Source organism: Psammomys obesus, unplaced genomic scaffold (genome assembly GCF_907164565.1).
Source record: "Psammomys obesus unplaced genomic scaffold, mPsaObe1.curated_primary_1811, whole genome shotgun sequence".
In the NCBI taxonomy this organism is placed as follows: Eukaryota; Metazoa; Chordata; class Mammalia; order Rodentia; family Muridae; genus Psammomys; species Psammomys obesus.
The window spans coordinates 3567276-3593136 of record NW_026592481.1 but is presented as its reverse complement, the minus strand read 5'-3'; the positions used below and the strand labels follow the sequence as shown (position 1 = coordinate 3593136).

At 39.2% G+C, this 25861-nt stretch overlaps 1 protein-coding gene across 1 annotated transcript in view; it reads right to left on the bottom strand.

The window, feature by feature from the left end:
* Positions 1-8501: 8501 nt before the first annotated feature.
* Positions 8502-25861, bottom strand: part of Arhgap6 (Rho GTPase activating protein 6) — a 296896-nt gene continuing 279536 nt past the window's right edge. Inside the window, exons 10-13 of the mRNA XM_055613362.1 lie at positions 23124-23221; positions 11633-11907; positions 9673-9753; positions 8502-9176 (exon numbers count right to left, since the gene is read on the bottom strand). Coding sequence (XP_055469337.1) covers positions 8515-9176; positions 9673-9753; positions 11633-11907; positions 23124-23221 — 1116 coding nt within the window. The 3' untranslated portion in view covers positions 8502-8514. The remainder of the gene's footprint in view (positions 9177-9672; positions 9754-11632; positions 11908-23123; positions 23222-25861) is intronic.

Below are 25861 nucleotides of genomic sequence, written 5' to 3'. Positions count from 1 at the left end.
CAGAGTCCTCCCTCTTGATTAGTTTCTTTAGGTGTACATATTTTAGTAGGTTTATCCTATATTATATGTCTATATGAGTGAGAATATACCATATGTGTCTTTCTGCTTCTGGGATAGCTCACTCAGGATGATCCTTTCCAGATCCCACCATTTACCTGCAAATTTCATGATTTCCTTGTTTTTAACTGCTGAGTAGTATTCCATTGTGTAGATGTACCACAATTTCTGTATCCATTCTTCAGTTGAGGGGCATCTGGGTTGTTTCCAGCTTCTGGCTATTACAAATAAAGCTGCTACAAACATGGTTGAGCAAATGTCCTTATTGTGTACTTGAGCCTCTTTTGGATATATGCCTAGGAGTGGTATAGCTGGATCTTGAGGAAGCGATATTCCTTGTTGAAAGACTTTCTTTTTAATATAAGCATATCTCATATAATACTTCAGAGTATGAACCATTATTTGAGTATATCCTAGATTTTACGTGGGACATAGTAAGAACTGCATGTGATCTGTGAAGCCTTCAAATTGAGTAGACAGTGTATCTTACTTGGTATTTGTACTTGAGAAGTAACAAGGTCAAATGGCCTATATCCTCAGCCCAACTGACTCCATCCAGATTGGAAATAGCTAGAGTTTGTGCTTGGCTAGTGCAAAACCTGACACAGCTGCAGCAAATTAGGGTGACCTGGCCAATGTAGACTAAACGGATATTAGCTGGCTTGAACTAACTGAACATTGAGTGCCTGATCCTTCTACCCTATGGTGGTTTGAAGGCTGAGTTAGGTGGGGGTCCTGAATGCCAGTTCAAAATCTACAGTCTACCATCCTTGTCCCACCATCCATTGCTTACAAATGCCTTGTAGGTTGTTGTGAGGTTTTTGCTTTGTTTTGTCTTTAAGAACATTTGCTGCTGTTTTACAGTTCTGTCAGGTGAAGATATCCTGTTTTCTTTTCTGTGTGACTCTTCTGCAGACAACTTTTTTCTCCTTAGTTCAGTAAAATCTTCCTCCTGTGTTTGCTTAATAGGCCAGCAGACAGCATGGGCTGAAGTGTATGTTTTTGGACTCAGTTTGGTCATGTGATGTTTTACTGCAAGCTAGGCACATGTTTTGCCCAGGTTGGCTTGTGAGAAGGCACGTGATGTTTTTTCCTCTCATGCAAGAGGCATGACTTTGGCCAGCTGAGAACATCCTTGGGTGGACTTTCAGGAGAGGACATATATACAGTCCCAGGCAGAGTGAGACATCACTTTTATGGATCCACATTGCTACACTGACCTTCGTGCTTTGATACTTGACTTTACAGAGAGAAATGTTCCAGAGAGTTTCCCTGGGCAATCCAACTGAGTCTTGCGGCTTTCACTGCTTCATGCTGGCCTTTGGACTGGACTGTTGGTATCCTGACAACTGAGTCTGGTAATCCTCTAACAACTCATCGACCCTGATCAGCAGGAAGGAGATAAAAGAGGTCTATAGCCCTTTTCTCTATTAATCTCCTACTTAAGGTTGCAGGGGGTTGGAAAGGAGGTAAAGGTGCATAAAGTATAAGGGAGATAAAGGTGAATAAAGTAGACTTGGTGGAAATTCTAAGTGGTGCCCAACATGGGGTCCGAAGGAAATTGGAAAAAGTGGTTAATAAATCGAGCACTAACATTTGTGGTCCAGTCTTTGAATGTTGAGAAATTTCAGGCTTAAGCCTGAAATTTATTAATAGAAGTCTTGTTTGGAAGAATCTAAAGTGCTATGCCAATTGATATCAGTAGCTTTTGTTAGGATTGTACAGCAAAGTTACACGGTGGGTTCACAAAAGACACCACATGACTGGTTCCATGTAGGAGGTTTATTAAGGGAAGGGAAGGAGAAACAGAGAGACCCTCTCTGGGTAGGGAGAGAGAGAGAGAGAGAGAGAGAGAGAGAGAGAGAGAGAGAGATTGAGAAGGAGGAGGAAGAGGAGGAGGGGGAGAAGGAGGAGGAGGAGGAAGAAGAGGAGGAAGAGGAAGAGAAGGAGGAGGAGGAAGAGGAGGAGGAGGAGGAGGAGGAGGAGGAGGAGGTCATGTTATGAGTTCTCTTATAAGGTAACCCAGAGCACGAGCATGTGGTTTCATGTGGTCTGTAGGTGGCCTCACAGATGCCTCATATCCGGTTTGTCAGGTCCCTTGGGGATGGCCGTAGAGAAGCCTGCTTAGAGAGCTCAATAGCTTTCTTTCAAAGCTCTCTTGGAAGCAGGCTTTGATGAACAGCAACTGAAGTAGTTGAGACTGGAATAAGCAGGATGCTGGAACAGATGTGTCAGCATCTCAGCATGCTGAAAGGATGAGTTCTATCAGGTTTGATCCAGCATCACTGAGGTCTAATTCTTTTGCTCTGAAAATATATAATTTCTCACAAGCATTTTACATTTCTAAAATTGTAAATGTATGAGATGTACAGAATGCACATATCAATTAAGAATGTTTCTCTGCTCTTTGTGTGAGCAGAAGAAAGACATCTGTAAATCTTTATTCATGTCATATGAAAGGATGGGATGTACATGTTATAGGGATTCTATAGCCAACAAAAAATATTGGCTGTGCATAGACATCCAAGTTTCAGTCAGTTTCAGAGCTATTCCCATGTAGTGGAATTAGCAATATAAGTTACCATTATTGTTGAACATATAATCATTATCATGTTAAAATCAAAACAAAGTTGTATGAATCTGAATATTTTCTCTGGGCTCTTGGGTGCCTGTTGTTTTAGGCAAAGCCGCTATTTGTCTCCTGAAAGAAGGCCTCCTGTTAGAGACAGAAGCTGGTGCCTTGAGCAATAGAAAAGGCATGTTTTAAGTAAACTTTATGAACTCCTTTTTAATTTAGAATTTAAGCATACCCTAGACATTGTGTACCTGTTTAGAGGCTTAGGCCTGGGTTTTTATATATGTTGTGGCCATTTTTGTCCCATCCCTTTTTATACATCGAATGAGCAGTTAAGTCTTTATAGCCAAACTTTATATAAAATCTTTTACCTTTAAGCATACCCTAGGCATCTTGTACCTGGGTTTTTACATTGGTTGTGGTTATTCTTGACTTGCCCCTTTTTTGATAAGGGATGGGCAGTTATGCCTTTGTAGTCAAACTTTATATAATAAACTCTTTTACCTTTAGAGTTTTTTTTTCCATTTCTTTTTTTTTATTTTTCTTTTTAGTTACATTTTGTTAACTCTGTGTCCCAGCTGTATCCCGCTCCCTCATTCCCTCCCCAACCCCACACTCCCTCCCTGGTCTCCTCCCTGCCCCTTTCCAAGTCCACTGATAGGGGAGGACCTCCTCCCCTTTCATCTGACCCTGTTTTATCAGGTATCTTCAGGGCTGGCTGCAAAGTCCTCCTCTGTGGCCTAACAGACTGCTCCTCCCCTGGGGGGGGGTGTCAAACAGCCTGCCCTTGAGATCCTGTTAGAAATAGTCCGTGTTCCCCTTACTTTGGAAAACTACTTGGTTACTGAGCTAAGCATACCTTAGGCACCATTCTCCTGGGTTTTCACATTGGTTGTGGCTATTATTTGGCTTGCCCGTCTTGTGATATGGTATGGATGGTTCTGCCTTTTAAACATATGAATTGTAATTTTTGAGATTTTTATTTATTTATTTGTTTATTTTAATTTGCCACCTGTAAGCCCTGTTCCTTTTTTGCATCAGGCAAAACTGACACCTGTCTCTTCTGAAAATGTCTCACATTCGAAAGGATAACCAGCTACCAGAGCAGTTGACCTTAATTAAGTCAACATTTAATTTTTTTTTATGTAGAAGGCATGAAGTTTGCATGTTTGTCTCCCAGCCTAATTTCAGCTCCTTACATTGAACAACAGAATATATTTCTTAATCCAAAATGGCCATTAGCACTAGTTCTCCTGTGGAAATTGGCTGGCATTTTTTAAGCTTGTGACATCATTATTACATAAATCTAAAATTGATGTGAAGCCAACCTTTAGATCACTTAGGACAAAACATCCATTATTAAGAAAAAAAGAACTTACACGGTAGTTAACATTAAGGAAAAGTTTGTTATTTTGAATTTTACACTGTCTTTGTAAGCAGCTAATGGTAAGGTTTCTTCTCCTGACAGCACCTAGCCTACCTCAAAGAAGATGATGAGCATCGAAAAACCGCCATATGGAGATGGCTTCAAATATGGCAAACCAGCCACCCTTGCAAAAAGAAAATGCTCTCGTTTCATGACAGATAGAATTCTGCCTAAAATTGGAAAGCTCAAATGAAGGCCAGGTTGACTGCTGAACTCTGCCAAGACAGGCTAAGTCCTAAACACTTCCTGTATCACATATATGTCTGTCAAATATACTGAGCCAGAAGGCTGAAGATGATGCTCCAATGTTAGACAGAGTTTTAGGTGGCTGTTCAGGCAACAAACTGTCTCTATTATTTCCTGATTTTTTGGAATGCGCTTCCTATTTGCTCAAGCAATCAATTTTATTCCTTATCAAGTCTCTGATGGTGTTGAAGACCAGATAGTCATAGTGTTATAATTAGTTTAGTTGCTTAGTAATTAAAAGGATGTTTTAGGTCTAGATAGATGTTTTTAGGTTGATAGATACGAACTATAAAATAACTTAGGTACAAAACCTTAGACCCTTATAGATAGATATTTTCTTCAAGATTGTCAAATACATTTACACTACACATTATATATGTTAGCCTTCGCTACTTGTTTTTATACCTGTTTCATAATTACTCTTACTGTATAAAAAATGGCTTTTTATTTAGACAGAAAAGAAGAATTAGAGGTTGGTCTATCTAATGCTAATTACTGGTACTCAAGACCGGGTTACTACCCACTGGATACACCCATCCTTGTTTGTGTAAACCTGCCTAAAACATTATACATGATCAGTTCATTAAATGGCCTATACCTGGGCAGGGCATAATAGGGTAGGCATGGCTAGTTTCCCAGGCTTTGGAGGACAGAAGAATCCTACGAGGAATCACCGGAAGGACAGATGGATGGGGAGAGAAAGAGGAAGGAGGATGCCATGATGGTTTAGCCTGGAGAAGAAACCTCATGGGGCCAGGAGGAAGGACTCCAATAATAGTGTAAAAGGTCCAGATGAAGAATAAAGACAAATATTTAAAAGATTATGGATGGAAGATAGGATGATTAAGGAGAATGACATTGGATAAAGGATGGGAGATGGATGGTGAGGTGATTTAAATAGTGTAGGTAGGAATATCTGCTCTCTCCCAGGTAAATAAAGCAATTAAAATCTAACAGATATCTGTGTCTTATTGTTTGTGATTGCAGGTTAGATAATACGTCATGATAATCATAGGGTTAATAATAAACATTACATAACCTAACACCTTTCTAAATATACTACAACAATGGATCTCTTCTTTGTTTCTAGTATCTCTAGTACTGTTTCTCTGCCAAGCAGATGTGTATTAAAATGTGCATTAGAAAAGAAGCATGCCGGATTTGTTTATAAATTTCCTCAATTTGCACACTCCTATTGGCATAAAATGGTTGTTCTATTTTTTTTCTATCAAAACCCACAGCAAGCTTATGTTAATAACTGCTTAGAGGGGTCAAAACAAATGTATATTTGGCTGTTTCTATCATTACCATTCTGGCCCTTTAGCCAGAGACAAAAACAAAATTATTCAGTATTCATAGACATGAAGGTATCTGTGACATTTGGCAGGTTTTTTCTTGCCCTTTGCTAATGAGGAATGGGTGACTTGAACATTTTAGTAAAGGTGTTTTGTCCAGTTTGACATTTGTTTTTCTTTTCAGGCATCATATCACATATTATAAACAGCCTCAATTTCTACACAAGTTTGAGGTCCCATGTGTTTTAAAATATTTAAAAAATTATTTCTACATTTGTTTGTATGTGTATAATCATGTCCCTATTGGGGGAATGTGTCATGGCACATATAACAAGGTTGGAGGAAAACCCTGGGTGTTAGTCCCTGCTGTCTACCTTGTTGGAGATACTCTCTCATGTTTAACCCCATGTAGGTCAGATTAGCTGACCCATGTGCTTCCATGATTTCCCCTGTTTGCACCACCCATCCTCCTGTAGGAATACTGGGATGTTGAGACCTGTGCTACTTTGTCCAGCTTTTATTTTGGGTTCTGGAACTTTACCCACTGAGCCATCTTTACAGTCCTCATGTGTGTTTTAAAAGCAGCAGTTTTACAATGTGATAAAGGCACCCAAGAAACACTTTTTCCAAAGAAGTGAAAGATATGGACACAGAGGTTAAAAGAAGTAGAGGGCATGAATATCGAACTGATTTCTGTATTGTCAAGTTTAGATCTAGTAACTGATGGTTATACCTTCCATTCACATATTTATACATACATACATATATATATATATATATATATATATGTGTGTGTGTGTGTGTGTGTGTGTGTATGTAAACTTTGATTCATCTGATTTAGAAGATTTAAATAACAGCCCTTTGACAGTATAAATATGTTAATAAGGAAGGTGCAGTGTATCTGGAGGTTCAGAATAGGAGAAAGGATTTGTTAGACCATGGTCAAATTCAAAGGATTGGGATAAAGGTGAGTGGCACAGAAAGGCCACTTGAGTGTCACAATCAAATAGCGTCCACCGTGAGTCTTGGGTATATCTTTGGTCTGTGTGGGGTCTGTAAGGAAGAACTGAGGTCTTTGGACAATCTTCCATGTTCTGAGCCAATATCAGAAGTGCTGAGCCTAGTGACAGCCCAAAGGTCTCTCAACTAGCCCCAAAGTATAAACCACGGTAGTCCATATCTAGAGCCAATCAGGCATCTGAGGCCTATGGAGCAGACACAACTTTCAACGACTGCGTTGAGTGACACCTGCCCAAGAGGCATGAAACCCAAGTTTCAGTCAAGTATGAAATCACTTTCTTGGTGACAGGAAAACCAACCTTTACTTGCAAGAGATCATTATCGATATCTCCATATTTCAATATCACTGACTTGGTGTCCCAAGCTACTGGCTATTTTAGAAACTAGCTCTCCAACTGTATGTGTGTATTTATGGAATTACCAATATGTAATAAACTTGAATTTGGGAGTAGTGAATTATCCATCTGGAATGGGGTATGAGTTTCTTCAATAGATTTAAAGGCTGACAATGAATCTTTGCTTAACTTTTTATTCATCATGGCACAAGATAAAATTTTAAGAAACACCACTGAAAAATTTCATGACCAACATGAAAATTAAAAGTAGTAGCATATTATGGATGTTAAGGATATATATATATATATATATATATATATATATATATATATATATATAATCTTTGTGTATAGTATGCTGACACTTCTGATGTAGAAAAAAAAGGAAATACTGAAGAAAACTGCCAACTGCTGGTCAAAAGTGATTTTGCAGTTGTAACACTTCAAATTGCTGAAGTATGGTAGTAACACATACAATACACATAAAATTATCAAAGACACGTCTCCTCAGGCTTTGGCACAATGTAAGCACAAAGTGTAACGTTTTTGCCCCCCCTCCCAGCAGGATTTACTTTACAAGGAATTGCTTGTAATTGGGTTAAAATTGATAACAGGTCAGAGGGGGGAACATGATGTATAATTTGAATATGTATTTGGATTTTAAAATTTTATAATTGGATTCAAGTTTGTAGTTATCAAAAATACGTCAAAGGTACAGGTAATAAATATATATTATAAGGGCTATATAAATTTGAATTTAACCTAGAATGGGGTGGAAACTTTCTTAAATACTGTTACGCACTACCATGCTCTCATTTGATACACTGAGTCCTTTCTAAACAAATTCTAAAAATATATTTCATAATGTATCAAATTTAATATTTCCTTAAAACATATTCACTATGAAAAAAGCATTCGGTGACATTTACTTTTGTTTCTCAATACTATATAAAAATATGGCTTCCGTTTTGTTTGATTAGTATTTTCCTTAGGCATTGAAGGGAGGGCTGTCCCCAGTTAAAAAAGCGATGGCAAAAGCACAGAAACCCACTAGTGCATATTCTAGAACACTATAGAATCTCGTTGCTTAATATATCTCATGGTGTAATATAAGTGCAGTGATTTAAAAAAAATTGTACCATCTTCTCTGTGAATATATCATATTGATCATCATACATACTCTGTTACAGAATATACAATAGTAAAAATTGAAGACACACAAATACAATTAAGCTATACCAAAGCAAGAGTTTGATTTTACATAGAGCCAATGTGTGTTGTTTTGAGAGTGGATGTTGTCATGTTTGTTTGTTCATTTGTTTCTTCTATGGCTGGCTATGCAATAGAATCTTATCATAAATGGCAAGGGGTAGAAGTGTCTCTGTTGTATGTGGACTGATTTTTCACTTGTGTTATTTTTTTCAAAGTGTGGAAAAAGAAAAACGAGTAAATGTCCAATTGTCTATTGGCAAGTTTTCTGGGTCTGGGCCAGAAAAGGATGTTTTGTTTTTTTTTGGGGGGGGGGGGGGGGGGGGGGGGGGGCTCCAGCTGCTGGCAAGCTCATACCAGGGTTTCCGGGAGGGCGTCGGGGTTGTCAGTTGACAGGAGCTCCCAGATTTGCCACCGCTCCTGCTGCCAGTCAAGCCAACTGGCCTCCCCCAAGTTCTGCCTGACCTGCTCACTAGCTGAGGGGGAGTAAGTGCTGCTCAGTTTTTTTGGCCTGGCTGGATGCTCTCCTGAGGCCTGATGGCCTCCTTCTTCTGTAGCTGTTCCTGAAACTTCATGCTGCTGGCCCGAAGTCATGGCAGGCTTCCCTGATCCTGGATAAGGAGGAGGAGGGCGCCTGTCATCTCTGCCACTCTCTTGAGGTCTCTGGTACACAATGTCGGCCCGGCTTTGCAGCCAGGCCACATCCATCTTGCCCTCTTGCAGGTCTTCAGTGCTGTTTCGGGACAAGTGTGGCTCAGATCTAGCTGCAGGCCGTCTGGGACCCCTGCCACTGCCCTGGATGTGGGGGGTGCTGCAGACATGTGTCACCGGAAGGTGGACACTGCTCTGCTCCACGATGGCTGCTGTCCGAGTCCTCTGAATTACCTGAGTGCCACTGTCCGGCCCAATGGGGCTCCCTGGACACTGAGGCCAATTTTGGGATAGATTCCCTTGAGAAAGGGAACAGGGCCTCTGTCGGAGGGAGCTGCTTTCAAAAATGTCACCATGGGAACCTGGAGCCAAAAAGGCAAGAAATGGAGTTAGTTTATAAAATTGCCTTGAGGATTAGCTGCTTGCTCTTTTCTTTTTCACCACTTCCTTCTGTATCTGAAAAAGCACAACACACTTTCAGTTATTAGTATCTGAAAAGAAAATCTCCCTAGCAAGAGTGATGGCAGGTTCTTTTGGATGGTGGCACTGCTTATATGGCTACTCCAGACATATGCTTAGCCTCTCACAGGCTAAGCTGCCAAACTATATAAACTGCCAAGAAAACCTAGGCTTTAGGAAAAGAACATCAATGAACTACTGTCCAAGCTTAGGATATTGGGGCAGAAAGCCCAAGGAGAGATTTTTGTTTTGTTTTGTTTTTACATTTTTGTCCCTTTCTTCTCTTTTCAGTATTTTCTGAATAGTGGTTTGCAAGCAGTTACCACGAGAATAGCAAGGAAGAGATAAGGGAAATCTATTTTAAAAATAAATGCAATGAAGATTAAAATGTCACTTCACCTGTCATTCCTGGATCTTTGGATCCACTTTTTAGTGTTGAATGCCAAGTTCCCCAGATATTGAAAGGCTCCTCTGACATATCTAAAAAAGCATAGAAGGGTCCACAGCAGAAAAAATTAAGAATAAAATGAACATTATCATTACATTTCTTAGGCATAAAATACTATAGGCATAAAATACTATAAGTTGTTCTAGATGCCAAACAATGCAATTTGGACCTATTTTTTCAAGAAGGAATATCTTTTGTATCATATGAATATAGTACCTGTCAATAATAAATCTAATGGTCTATAGCTTAGGTAGGAAATAGGAGGTGGGACATCTGGTAGGCAGAGAGGATTCTGGGAATGAGCCAGGTGAAAGAAGATTCAGCTGGAAAGATGTGAGGAGTATGCGTGCATGGTACTTGAGCACACATAAGCAGCCACACGTGGCAGAGTATAGATTAGTATAAATGGGTTATTAAGTTTGAGCTAGTTAGAGAAGAGCCTAGCTGTATGGCCCAGGTTGGTAACTAATATTTTGGGTATCATGAGTAATTTTTCTGGGAGCTTGGGGACAGATTAAAAAATAAAAAAAATACCACTACCTGCAACAGATTATTGTGTTGAATAATAGAAAGAAAAATAATAGATAATAATAGATAGAAAAAAATAATAGATAAAAAAAGCTTTCTATATCATATTTTTGATAAACAGAATTAATATCTACTAACTCGGTGTCTTAACCCCCAGGCAGTCTAAACATGAAACTTGCATACACTCCTGTTTCTTAAGGTAAATTGACTTTCCCAGAGGACCTGGGCAGCTCTGATGTCATCATAAGGGTCCCTATACGACGGAGGCAAGTGAAAAAAATGTTGCTCTGTTGGTAGTTTCAGACATGGAAGAAATAGCCATGAGACTACCTCTCCAGAAGCTAGGAAAAGGGCAGGAAATGGATGGTTCCCTAGATCCTCCAAAACATAAAGTAACCCTGAGCACCCAATGTGATTTCTGATTTCTCAAATTATAAGAAGGCTAATCTTTGTGTTGATTTCATTGCTGGTGATAAAAGTAGTAGGAAACTCACACAAGGGTGCAGTTGGTGATGGCCACGTGGGCTCCAGCTACAGGTACACAGACATACAGAGACAGTAGTGTTGGCTTCTGAACATCCCCCAGGGACACTTCCCTATTGGAATCAGCAGATTCAATCCTGTGTGTGTTTTCACTTTCCTCCCTTTTCCCCACAGGTTGAGAACCACTGCTTAGAGGGTATCAAGAGATCATGAGATAGACTAAGACATTCCAAGAAGAGACCAGAAGTACCTACAAGGTTACACAGCACAGATTAGCCAGGGCTTACTCCATGCTAAGTGTTGCAGTACTGACTGCATGTAGATTCGCTAAAGAAATCCAATACATGGGACATTGGTACCATTCTTAGTTATCCTATCTGGAGTCCATTGGCCTCTGTAGCGCTGTTATTCCTCTGAGATGCTGCTAGCTAGAAGTGGCAGAACATCACTGTGATTTTCAGTCTACAGCTTTTGTCCTTGGATGCTGACACTGCCTGGTTCTGGTACATTGAACTGTTGTATGGTAGGTTCAGCACCTTTTCTTTATGAAGTGACAGAAGTAATAATTGAGTGACAATTTAGACAACATGTATGCAAGGTAGAGATACAGAGGTTCCTCTGAATGCTGAAAAGAAAAGGTCAATTGGGAAAATGAGTGGCTCCTATGACATGTGCTCACTTCACAGATATTTGAGAATCAGAGGTTGAAGGGACCTTCTAAATCAATGCTTGGGGTTACAATCCTTTCTTCCTATCCCATGTATTTAGCAGACACTTAGTACATGTCTTTTTAATTGCAGAAATATCAAACAAAGGCTTGAGAAGGAAAGTCCAAAATGCCCCACCCCATGTTTCATGCCATAATTAATTGGGTTGTCCCAACCACCAAGATTCAGTTACCTTTTCCAAGCCTTGGTCCAGGAGAACTTTCTCTTGACTTCAACTTTGGCAACGGCAAGTGGCCCACCAATGTATACTGCTCTGGCCCTTTATAAAGCTTCTCTGAGCCCCCCCGGGCCCCGTCCTCTTGCATAGCCAGCAGGGAGCGCTCAGATAGTATTGGGGAGTTGTTGTCATAAGGGGAGATGTCTCCACTGGAGGCCTTGTTGGAATCTGTAGATGAATGCCTCCCTCCCATGGAAAATGAAACTTCCGACTGAAGTATGTCAGAGCTCCTGGCATGAGATAATTACAGGTTTGTAAGTATGATCATATTCAAACATTACACAATTGCCAAGGGCATATTTTGAATACATGGACATGGAGGCTGAAACAAAAAGACATTTTGAGCAATGATCCAATGCATCTCCATCAATGATGTGAAAGCCTTTTCCATAAAATGATCACAAGATGGCAGTAAAACACAACAAATGTAGCAAGAAAGGTCAGCCCTCAAAGGAAGGGACAGAGGGAAAAATAAAGATTTACTGTAGTTGCCAAAGAGCAACCAGCAGAGAGCAGTAAAGCCTAACAAATGTTACAAAACTAAGGTCAATTGGAAGGATGGAGATGAAGCAAACACATGCCTATGTTTGCCAAGGCTGCCTACTGGCAGAGAGCAATAAAACCTAACTGATTTAACAAAACCAGGACATGATCAGAGATGGATCCCTGTCACTGCCTTGCATTGCAAAAGTGCTTCATGGACTGATGCCTGCTTATATTTAAGAGTTAAAGCCTGGGCGTCACTATTAAACAGGGAAAAGAAAAAGGTGACTCTCTCTCTCTCTCTTTTTTTTAACCTTCCTCAGTCTCCTAAATGAAAAAGAATTCAAATTTACAGTTCACTGTGGCTTTAGGGAAAACTTATCTTTTCCTTCAGCAGACTTAGCATATAAATTTATTCTTCCTGAGATGAAGGCAGTGGTGCTACTGGTGGAAATCTGTGCTTATCTATGAAAAGGTGGCTAAAAAGTTAAATTACTGTCAATAAAAGCCCAGTGCATGTAAATACACAGGGCATGATTTTGCAAGGCATTAGTACATCCACGGTGTAATCTACAACATCACTTTACATAATATCAGCATCTGCACATATGAATTGTCTTAGCAAACAGAAACAACACTGAAAATGTAAATGGAACAGAAAAATGAGAATACCAGAAATGGGGATGGGGGACTGGGCAAAGTCTTACCTGGAACCATCTTTATTTTCTACCTTCCTCAAAACAGTGGCCCTGACATCTTAAAGGGAAATGATCACAGGTTGATTAACTGCTTCACAATGTGCTTCTGCTTCCCCCACCCCCATGCACTCTACTTGCTTCTCTTTACTGAGTCTTTGGTTTCCATTTGTTGCAGTTTTCAAAACAAATCCTTTGTGGTCTTAAAGAAGGTAAACACACACCAGAGCAATCCTCTCCTAGCCAAATTGTTTTTGGTATGCAAAATGAAGGAAGTGGATTCATAGGGGCCCTAGCTTTATCTCAGGTTTCCAGCAAGGGTTAGCACCCAGGGGAAAAACATCCCGACATTTGTGATATGCCATGCCTTTACTGAGGCAGCCTGAACTCTGGCACTTTTGCTGAGGACATTTCCTACCCGCAAAGAATAAATAAAACCTTTGCTTGCCTCCTCTTTAAACTGATATCACATAATCTTATGGGCAGTAGCCAAAGGACAGCCATGAAGATGATTTTCCAGGCTTGTAGGCTACCAATGAATTGGAAGGAAAATTAAAAATAAGAATAACCTAACAGCTTCTGCTGGAAAAGGGGGAGAAAACTAACCACTATATCTAACTAAAGGGGTAAAAAAAAAAGTAACAAATAACAATAACAAAAAAAACTTTTTTATTTCTAGGTAGGAGAACACAAATTCATACAAATTGGGCACTTGCCTATTGTCATGGGAAGCATGATGACAAATAACCTTTCTCCTTGTAAAAGGTTTATTATGAACACGAGACGTGACTATGTTAAACTACACAGTTTAACTCTACGGAGTTCAATCCAGAACCAGAAGGGCCATGGATTGCATCATTAGGCTTGATTTTATTAGTTTCCCCTGCTTAGGTGACATTTTTTTTCAGTTATTCATGCAAATGTCTTTAAGTCATTGCCTAATTCATAAGCCCACCTGAAATGAAACAATGTGTTGTTTGGATTTTGCCTTCTCTTATTGAGGGGATGTTTGGAGGTGGTCATATCTCAGTTCATAGACAAAACAATATTTTCAGCTTATGTCTTGCACATTTCTTCTTAACAAGAATGTAGAAGACAAACATTCAGGGCAATGGTCGTAAATGTACTTTCAGCCAGTAGTTATGAGCAAACATGAGAGACTTCAGGGAAGAAATTTCTCTCAAGTCTTTATATTGGGAGCATTTGAAGTTTCTACAGAAAGCCTAGGTTTTTATTTTTACCCTGTCTTACCATGAACTATGTCATAAATAATGCATTTCTGTGTGCTATGATGGCTAAAACACTCAAAGGACCTATGTGAGTTGTTGCACGAATGCGTGAGGGGTATTTTTACATTTTGCAACACCAACTCAACTTATCACTCTTCCCATTGTTTCCTTCTTTCCAGCTCTCAGATTACTTTCTATGACACTGTTCACCTACACAGACTTCTTCAAGATGCTTCAGACACTTGCATTGATGTTGTCGTACAGAGGGGAATTATACTTACATTAGTTGTTGGGAAAATGCAGAACAGCTAATATCATGTTTAATGGTTTGGTGAAAGGAAAACAAAACAAAGGCAATCAAGAATGACTGAAACATTAATTCCTGTTGATCTACTGGTGTTTGTTCCATTTTCATTTCTGTCTTTGGATCTGGCTAGATCAGGAGGAGAGAGGGTCCTGTCCCTTTCCTCTTTCCTCCAAGTTGATTTGCAAAAATTCAAAATGAAGACATGCTCTCCCTTGTAGTGCTGCATCTCCATCATTTTGAAATGTGTTTTTGCAAGCTCTGTTTTGGACTTTGAATTGGCTGACTCAATCGTGAAACCTATTGTGAATTAAGCATGTGGGACACGTGCTAAATAACATGAAAAATGTCAAGATGGCAAAAAGAGGTTGCTACAACAAACAAGAGCTCCTTCTGAATGCCAGGCTGTTGCCCAGGAAGCCATCTTTGCCTAATGAAATGGAAGCCTTGAGATAGGGCCAGCAGATTGTGTTTACAGAATGTTTTGATATATGAAGGTGTTGAAGGGTCGCTTATAACCAAACCTTCCTTCCCATCTCAATCCATACGTGTGACAGTGGGCTAAAGATCTGCTAAGAGCCAAGAGAATGCCAATGAGGGATCAAGCTGTAGTGTTGGCTCAGCTAGAAGTAAATATGTGGCTCTGACCTTAGGATGGATGGGCATCAGCTGGAGAAAGCAGGGTAGTATGCCCATCCCAGACAACATTTGAGCCTCCTCTAGCCTTGATATGAAAGAGTCAGATAATGGAATGATGTCTGTGGCAGAAGATAAATCCTGGATATAGAGACAAATTGTCTTACAGTAGACAGGGCTCCATATGGCTAGTTTTACAGCCAGGGACACAGCCAGTGCCATCCAATGACAGATGATGCTCTGCCTTTTTGGTATCCCTTATTGGTATATTCCAGCCATGGAAATGGGTACAATATGAGTACATATGGGAAGCAGATTGAAAAATATGGTGCCTTGGACTGTAATAAGAGTTAGCTATTCAAGTTTATTATATGGTAGGCTTTGCACTAAGCTACTCCAGACTGTCTTTTCTTCTGATCTAAGACCAGAAATGACCAAGAGAAATAGGTAGCCGATAAAATACCTCGTTTTTCTCATAGTCCAGGCAGTATGGTTTGTACTCCCTGGAAAATTTATTAAGCACATGTACTTGGTGTGACAAATTAATAATAAAAGTCTATATTTTATACTTATATTTAATGGCCATTTAAAATGTTTAAAATATCCCTGTCATTTCATTTTCCCAGCAGACATGCGGGAGGTGTAGCCACATTTACTTATGAACCCATGTCAAAAGAATTCCCAGATGGAGACAGATTTGCTTCTCTTTGGAATCTCTGAAAAAGTTAAACAGACTCACACATCTTCTTTCTTATTTGCATATAAGATTCTCACCTTTAAGAAGACTGTTGTAAGGAAGGAGCACTAACATATTTGAGTATTTGCTTACAGAAATGACTGTCTTTAATGAGGGTAGCATTCGCTGAGGCATTGTCTCTAAAACATGTTTTGGCCTATGTTTCTGGATTGTAACAGAATGTTGGCTGGATAAGTTGCTAAGTGACATGGCTTTGAGTTCAAATGTGTCTAGCTTCTTCACTTTTCATGCTCAGTGTACAGTGGTTGAAGATTGGGGGTATTGAGTAGATGAGCCGCTAGACAACATGGGTTTGTCTATAAGCAGGGAGGATATCGTGTTAGATTCTTAAACCCCAGGACCATCCCCCAGCTAACCAAACATGAGATGGGTATGGAGAGTGAATCAACATTCTCACCCTTAGCTGGTCGCTCCAGGTCAGGGTGTAAACATGCTGGCAGGTTGCTGTGAGCAAGCCTGCACTGCAGCCGGAAACACAGAACTGGTTCTGTGAATAAATGAAGAACTCCAGTTCAACCCTCAGTGTGGCTGGCTCAGCCCATTGCTGAGTTATCTAGCTGAAAAACACACAGATGTGTGTTGTCTTGTCCTTGGCACAATCACTCATGCAAAGCTTGTAATTGTTTTGGGCATTATTATTTTCACCAGGAAGTAACCCATTGTCACAGCAGTCCTAGAATTATGGAGATTTCCACATTAATCATGCACGGGGCTGCAAAGCTTCCCTTAGATAGACCCCTGAGAGATAAAACACCTCTGCAAAGAGGTTCCGATGTGAATCTCACTTCTGTCCCAGATGGTGAAGTCAGACGGGATGATACATACCAGGGCATTTGACAACCCCACACTCTTCATTTTTAGTCTTTACTAATTTCTTCTCCATAGCATTACAGTGCATTGGTGACAGGTGAAGGTATAATAATGTTGTCTATATTCCTTTTAGCAATAGCATACCTGACAAGGCATCTTGGAATAAGTATTTTTCCGAAGTGTAAAAAGTAAAGACATTGGAATGCTGGGAGGATAAAGTCTCCCTCCATCCCCTACTGCTTACCTGTGAGACTTAGTTCCACATTACACTTAAAGTTTTCCCTAAAACTTTGCCTGAAAAGAGTGTGGGAGAAAGAGGATTAGTGCTTAATTTCCAGGGTACTAGAATGAAAGGAGCATTGAGGTCACTGGCTACTACTAGTTAATAGGATTCTTTGCTGTTATGCCATAGGTAAAATCCAACTTCAAGCAATCCTGATTTAGCAATTTATACCATGAAGAAGGCAGAAATTACAACCTGTTATATAACGGTCCACAGAGTGGTAAAAGACAACTTCAATTGTGAATGTTGATAGATGAGAATGAATGATCACCATGGTACTAATTTGATAAGCTGAACAAAATACCACAAAACTATAAGAAACTCCATAACCCTTTCAGAGTGTAGAAAGTTAATATATAATAGGGGTGGGATTCAATCTATAAAGACCAAACATTTTACAGTTCTTAACTATTGTCTTTTGGAAAAATAGAGATCTTTATAATGGTCACTGGTGGTCCTATTTTTTTTTTAATTTCAATAATAACCTTGTGAAGGCCACTAACAAAATTAATCACATTGAAAATTTAAATATAAATACCTTTGGATTTGGTTCATTTGTGTCTACTTTCTCCCAAAATACAGTTCAGTTTGGCTTACTTGATCTTGTTTCTACAAGTGGGTAGGAACAAATATTTCTGCAGCAACTATGAAGATTGGTAGAAGAAAGGAAAAACTTCTTTACAATGTTTTTGTTTGTTTATTGCTTGAGACAAGGTCTCATGCAATCTTTGGTGGCCTCAAATTTCCTATGCAAGCAGGACTGGCCTTAAAGCTCCTGATCTTCTTGCTTCCACCTTCAAAGTACTGAGATTTCATATCTGGCTCCTTAGGCTTTATAAAGCCCACATTTGAAAATTATTGTTACTGTCAGATTCCATGTCATAGATAATCCTGAGTTCTGCTAAGCTCTCTCTCCTGAGATATCGATGTATTGATCATGTTCACATGATTTATGCTCAGTTCTACCAAGCATTCCTTGTACAGAGTTCCAGAGGTCTGAAGTACCTCATCGAAAAAGAAAACTGTGCACTTGAAAACAATTTTATGCAAGAGTTATTTCTCTCTTTAGAATATTAAAGAAGCAAAAAAAATTACTGAAAAATAGGTGTATTGGCACCTTTAAGACTGAATTAAGCTTCAATGTGTCATTTATACCAAACAATGTTATCATTATATAATCTCAGGTTAGCTTAACTAAAAATCATTTCAAATTGTCACTTGGTCAACAGAAACTGTCACACTTAGTAATTGTCTCAGTTCAAAAGAGACAAAGAAAGGAGAAGTTGTGAAAACACAGTGATGGGTTGCCTCCACTTAGGACAGGCCTAAACATTTTACCATCAGTTTGGCATCTTGGGTGGCTAAGTATGGTCTTTATCTCTTGAAAATGTTTCTATTTTGCTTCTTATTGTCTGGGGGTGAAAATAAAATTTGATTTTGTAAAATATTATATTACAATATAGTGTTCATGACTGATTTCTTATTTCCTTAAGTTTTGTGCCTAGATAAGGGACTCCTTTGCCTCATCCTAGTCCTGACTGCTTTAACACCGTTGTTTTGCTTAGAGGTACTCATTCAACCTACACTGTCCTCTTAGATTAATACTTCATCATCCTCACCTACATTGTCAAATTCCTTAATCAAAAAGAGGCTAGTCTGTCTTAGGGACTTCTGAAGAAAAGAGCACATAATTCTAGCAAGTATACCAGACAAGCTGTTAAAAATGAGTAAGCCTGGCAACTTTGGTACTGAAAATCTCTTCTAATCCCCTTTTGGCATACCACTTTGGTTGAAGCCAAACAATGAACTAGATGAGCACATGAAAAGAAAATACATTTTCTTTGCAAGAGCCCAATTCAGATGTTGCATACAAAAGGGAAAAATCCAAATAAGTAAGACAAAACATGAAGATCCCAAATATCATAAAATATTTTCTCCTTTAAAACATAAATAATAATATACATTTTCTCATGTGTTTCACACTTTTTGAAATTTTATTTTGTTTCCCCTCTGAATCAAATCTTGCAGTGTTTCTACTTGGCCTTACAGGAGTCTAAAGTTATACTTAGTCAGGTATGTGAACTGGGAAATGGAGTTTCAAGGGAAAGAAAATAAAAATCTCCAGTGAAATAAGGTACTATGTTTTTAGACCTGATGCAATCTCTTTTTTATGTGCCATATTTTGTGGTCATCTGCTATCTCATAGATGTCAAGGAAGAAGAGATAGTCACAATGTCTCATATACAAGTCTATGGTAACTAGTTGGCAATGAACCACATGGGTGAAGATCAGAGTAACCCAATAGTAAGTGTTTAATCTCCAGTTAACAGATGAGAAAACCTAGTCAGAGAGTCATTAATGAACACATACCACAGCACAAAACTAATAGCAGTAGGGCTGAATTTGGACATGAGATCTTGATCACAACTTTAGGCTTTCAAGCAGTGTCATAAATTACACACACACATAGCTGATTGGTGGTTAATTAGACATGAGTACCACTGTAGCCAGCACCACCTGTCAGTTTGGGTTACTGCAATTTACAATCACTATAAATCTATAATTACAGGGATATTTTGTCACTGTATTCCTTTATCACTACTTTCTGATTTAAATGTTATGCCACCTCACCAAAGCTTGGTATTTTAGAAAATATCTGCCTAACTTCATTATTATTGTGTCCCCAGACAGACGGGAACTTGGCTTTATTGACCAAGTCCAGGACTAGCTTTATGAACAACCAGTCCCAGTTACATCTTCACTCATTTTCCAAATGCACTGCAAGCTCTTCCTTCCTCCAGAAGCCATTTTGAGACTGTTAATCACATCTCTTTTCTACAAACTCCATGTCAATTTATAAGCCAGAACATTTGTGCTACTCTTTTATCCACACAAGGACACATGTTGAAGGTGAAAACCCACCCCACCCAAATTTCCATAGGATTCTAAATATGGAGAATCCATGTGGTGGGCCAGAGTCAGTTCTTTTGGAGTTTGGGCTGCTTACTAAAATTACGTGGAGAGCTCTGAAAACCCCAATCCCTGGACTGTGACTCAACAAATTAGCAAGCACCATGGTGATGGGGAGACTCACAGCTGTTCTTTACAATTATCATGTGTTTGGAATGAGCAGGTGAGTCTGAGACCATGTCTAGTATTGGTCAACTTGCATTCTCTTACATACTCCCCCATCAGGTCTGAATGCACAATGTTTGAATGTGCATAAAGTCAAGAAAATGCCTCAGCATTTTAAACTTTCTCTATTCCAAATGTGGATCATGGACCAGTAGTTACTGGACCACAGAAAGGCTTATTGGAAATATACAATCTCTGCCCACCTCTTCAATCCAACTGACTCAGAAGCACCCTCCCAAGATTTGAAGTGCTCCATATATACCAGGAGTTTGGGAAGCATTATATTTATGGCCCAATGTGACCACCTACAGCTCAAGCCTCAGAAGGACACTAAAATAAAACTTTTTCCCCCTACAAATATCTAGACTTTACTTCATGGTATTAGTATCAGCTTTCTGGACTGATTTTTGCCTGTACCTAGAGGAAAACAAAAAGAAAAACAAAAATAATCTTTATTCTCCTTTCTTCCTTAAAGAGACTCACTCATACATAGATAGGAAACAAAAGAGGCCAGAACAATTGCACAACTTGGCATCAGCTTAATATGTGCACTTCGTCCTTTCTAAGAGCAGAAAAAGAAAGGTTCTGTTCTTACGTTGGCATTTATATACCAAAAGTGTGCTTGGAAACCATGTGGCATTTCCATTAATAGTTCTTTCAAGAATAAAATGTACCTATCCAACGCCACAGAAAAGAAGAAATTTGGATAGCCAAAAGTTCATGTTTTTTTTTTCAGGTGTATATTTTCTAGATTTCCTACCATCTGGTAACAAAATGTTATAAATGAAAATTAATGAAGGATTTATAAACAGAAACATGACCGTGTTTGTTTTCCTGCCCACACTAGAGAAACAAACAAGATTATTAAAACTCTAGTAGCATATGATTTGGAAGTGGGGGAGAAATGAAAATTTACACCTTGATGAGAGTTAGAAGCCTAAGAAAAATTTAAAGGCTGTTCCAATTCACTTACATGAAAACAAGACCCTGAAATGCAGGTCCACTTCTATTTTTAAAATAGATTTATATTTACTATTGCTTCTTGGAATTTGAATTCAAGCAGACCATCTTACTTGAACCAGAAACTTCCGTGATATTGATTGGCACAGAAATTGATTTCTTTTACAGGCAGTTGAAAGGGTGATCTGATTACAAGCCCTTTCCTGTACTGCTGGAATGGGAGGGAAGCTGAATTTAGTGGGGGTTATTAATGTACTGTTCTGGGAAGAAGGGGATTAAACAACATGGAATTCCTTTTCATTAAATTTCCTTAAATAGTATAATTTTATTATTAACTGAAATAATTTGAAATTAAAAGCAATCAAATTTCACATCAGTCTATAGAAATAACTGAACATGCTTCATTTCTAAGTTAAATCCAAATAATCCCTATCTTAAAAAAAACCTATGGCTGAAAAAGAAATTAGGCTAAAGTATATTATTGGTTCTAGGATTAATCTCACTTTTGAAGTCAATAGAACATGGCCAAATGTGTCCTAGACTTATTAATTAAAAGCATAGTACAATGATACTCTCAAGAGAGAACAGAATCAACTCTTCCTATCCTAAATTTAAGGTTGACTATTTATGTGGTAGCGCTACCTGGCTTTTCCAAGTATTTAGCACTTCTATATACTCTGTCTCTGTAGCAGCTGCTGGGATTATACATAAAATATGAACAACGGACCAGTTTTGTGCTCCTTTCAAGGTAAAATGGTGGCAAGCCATAACTTAAAGCATGCCTTGCACTTTCTTCGTTGCAAACTTGGATAAGTGTGCATTTTCATGAAGACAATATAAGCTATACGTAATGACAGAGCTGGAAAAGTACACATTTCTCTTTGCAAATGGGTGGTTAGGTCTCAGCAAAGGTTGCTCTTGTGGTTTGGAAATAGATTGCTTCCCTGTAATGTTGCACAAGGAAGATACTCCACTCCCAGCACCAACCCCAGCCCATGCAGCCTACAGGACATTAAACATTCATCAAGACTCTTAAGAAGCATGCCCAGATTTTTGACTTTGTGACACAATATTGTCACTGACAAGGTAGATGATAAAGATCAACTTTGAGTTACAAAGACAAAATTTTATGATGTTTTCCTAAGTTTATGATTTTGTGTTGGACTGAATTCTTAGCTAGAGACATGCAGACTGAGGGCACAAGTTGGACATGCCTGCTAGAATCATTTAGGCATGTTATATTCCTTTGAGCTTCTTGCCAGTGGCTTAGCTTTTTTTTTTTTTTTCCTGTGACCACAAGTCAGAAATTTCCTAAGGTGTTAGAAAAAGTTGAAAACAAACAAGAAATGCCTAGGAAAGTGGCTTGGAAATTGGTAAGTTGATAAAACTAAAATAATTTCTGCTTAGGCAGATTGATAAAAATTGAAAAAAAAAAGTTATCAAAAACCTAACTGTGAGTTGGACTTGGTGGCACAGGCCAGGCCTGTAATCCCAGTACTCGGGGAGGCAGTTGGAGGCAGATTTCTGTGAGTTTGTGGTCAGCCTGATCTACAAAGTTATTCTAGGACAGCCAAGGCTACACTGAGAAACCCTGTCCTGAAAATTAAAAAAAGAAAAACAACAACAACAACAACAACAAAAACTAACTAACAAAACAAATCCCAATTGTGTCACTCTGTATGCAAAGATGGTTACCATTCAAACTCTTTGCAGTGGGGCCTGCAGAGACCAATACTCCAACCAAGGACCATGGAGAGGACCTAGACCCCCTGCTCAGATGTAGCCCATAGGCAACTCAGTCTCCAAGTAGGTGTTAGTAAGGGGAGCAGGGGCTGTCTCTGACATGAACTCAAAGGCAGGATCTTTGATGTCCTCCTCCCCCTGATGTGTGCAGCCGTGCCAGGTGACAGAGGAAGACTATGCAACCATTTTGATGAGACCTGGTAGGGTAAGTTCAGATAATAAGAGAGCAGGACCCCGCCTATCAGTGGACTAAGGGAGGGGCATAGTAGGAGAAAAGGGAGGGATGGTGGGACTGGGAAGAGATTAAGGAGGGGGCTAGAGCTAGGATACAAAGTGAATAAATCATAAATCATAATAAAGAAAAATAAAAAAGAAATGGAACTCTAGAAGCTGAAAAAAGAGCATGCTTACGAGGACTGGGAAGCCTTTCTTCTGAGCAAGTAGTCCACGACATCAGGATCTGTCTCCAGAAGGCTGATCAGCACTTCGTTCTGGAGATCTGGGGGAACCTGGAATAGCCAAATGTTGGGGCATCAACAAAACCTCTGCCAAAGATGTAAAGTATGACCACAGCAACCTTATGTCAGCGTACACTGAGGCTTCAAATCCTTAAGAAAGCAGACTGACTTACCAGCTCAAACCAAGCCTATACAAACTCACACAACATGTTTAATTCTCAGGACAACATAGGAGATTATCCAGTAATCACACTCCATCCAAAATGTCAAATGGAAATCCTGTCTAGTTATTTGGATGCCTCTATTACACAGACTAGACTTTCCTGTTTTTGAGTAAGCAAACCATCATGGGTAAAAGGACTGGTGTTCATAATTTATACCAAGTGAGGACACTTTCTAGAGTTAGCACACTGAATTATGCTGAGAGGATGGGCATACATTATGATTGTCTTGAGATGTTCTGGAACATACAGTCAGCTGATTAAGTGCTCATGTCAAATTTTAGGTCCATCATCTTAGTTGTGGGATTTTATTACAGTACAATAACAAGGACCTATTGGTTTCAGTTTCCCCACCTGTAAATTGGGAGTAACAGTATTATTACAAAGAGATGCTAATGTGAACGATTCATTTTGTGTTAAGAATTTGCAGCAGTACCCAGTCAATGGTAAATATTAAAAAAAAAAAAAAAAAAAAAAGAAAGCACAAACAAAAAACCAACCAAACAAATGCTGGCATCATCTTCTCAGAGGCTATGATGACTCAATGTCTGTCTTTTCTCATTTCTTGCCTCTAACTGCTAAATATTTCTCAGTTCATAATTTCATGGGCACCCGCAGGAACATTATACACAAGTACTGCACGTCTACCAGCCCAATTCTCAATGCATTCAAAGACAGTCTTAAGTCAGTCATGCAGAAATGTTCTAATGAGATAAGATTGAACCCAGCTCTGACTGACAGTTTTCTACTTCATAGCCCCTGCTCACTCAAGTAGAAGCATCGAAGACTATTGGGAAACAATAAATTTTCTCACAATAAGCTCTGAGGGAAGAGTTTTCAAAACCACAGAGACAAGTCTTCTGAGAATAAGTGGTTGGTGGAAGAATTTGCCTTCTGCCTCTTGCAGTACTCAATTGTTCTTAAGTGTGGAGAAGCTGGAAACAATCTTATTAACAAAAAGCAGGAATGAGGAAGGAAGAGAACGCCTTCCTTCTTTCATAAGTCTGGTCGTCCTACTTCATTCTGAATCTTCATGAATGAAATTGTGAAATTCTAGCCACATGGTTCAAAATTCAAGGTGTCTTGTCCACTCCCAGTCCTAATCAGGAAGTCAGCCTGACATCCTCTGTTTGTTACTTCTTCCCTCCCCTTCCATACCAAAGGCATTGTCTGAAGTTCAAGTCTTCATTACCCCCTAATAGAGCTCATCTGTTAGCCATTAGCACCCTCCATTCCCCTCTTCTTAGAAAAGTTATATCCTAACTCCTCTCTGGAGAAGAGCTACTCTCCAAACCTTGACACAAGGGTGAAATATATCTTAATTTAAGTTGACCCAACCCTTCTACTTCCAGAACAGCACATCTGCCTGGGGAAATAAGTATGTGGCTTTATTAGAGGCAACACAGAACCATGATACTGTCTGCAAGGCTTCTGAGAAAAACAACAGGCAGAGCCTACAGCCACATATGGCCCGAGCATTGTGCTGACATTTCAGGAAATAATGGTGGGGCCAGTAGATAGATCTTGATAGCATTTGAGTTCTGGGTTAAACTATGCTCAATGTCACTTTGCACTTTCAACTATCCAGTCATCTGAACCCTCAAATTCCTTAAACTAGTTTGTGTTTCTAGAAGAAAAGTAACATATAACACTTGAAGGGCCTTTTTTGTGGTACCTTTCTAACTTGAACCCTATTTCCTTGAAATATGCATCAGAGTTTTCCACATGATTGAAAGATAGTCACTTAAAATTCTTTTTATCCTTACAGCTGAAACTATATCATGTTTTATCTCCTATGTATGTAGTTCCCACCTTCTCCTCCAACAGTGTTTGAGATATCCTCTATTTCAACACCACTGGGTTTCGTTCTCTGGCATTCTCTTCATGTCCATTTTTTTTTCATTCATTGCATCAATATTTGGTCAATGCTTAAAGAATACCAGGAAAGGAATTTAAGTATCAGCTACAAACCAAACATCCAAGAATTCTTGTATTTGTGGATTTGGCAACAAACATAGTGAAATGGGCATTAAACAAATACAGAAGAAAAGCACAACATGAATCCTGTAGAGAACAGCAAACAAGGATGGAAAAAAAATGCTGAAAGAGGAGCAATATTAAATGGGGTGATAATGTTGTGGGAAAATGACATTTTAGAGAAAAAAAGAAAGTTGGAGAAAATTACCCCAAGCAGAAGGAAGAAATTAATGTTAAAAGTCCCCAGTCTGGAAAAATGAGTATCTAGTAAGACTGTAAGAAAGTGAGGAAGAAGTGGGTGGTAGAGGGGAAGCAGGTAGCCAGGGACAGATGTTGCAGGCTCCTTTAGATTGTGATTCAGACTTCTGCTCTTGTTCAAAGTGACTGGAGATCTACTAGAGATCTTGATCTGATGACTAACACAATTGCTATCAGTCTGGCTTCTCACTGGAAAGGAGAATGGAAAGCCAGGGTTGAAGCAAGAAAACCTAAC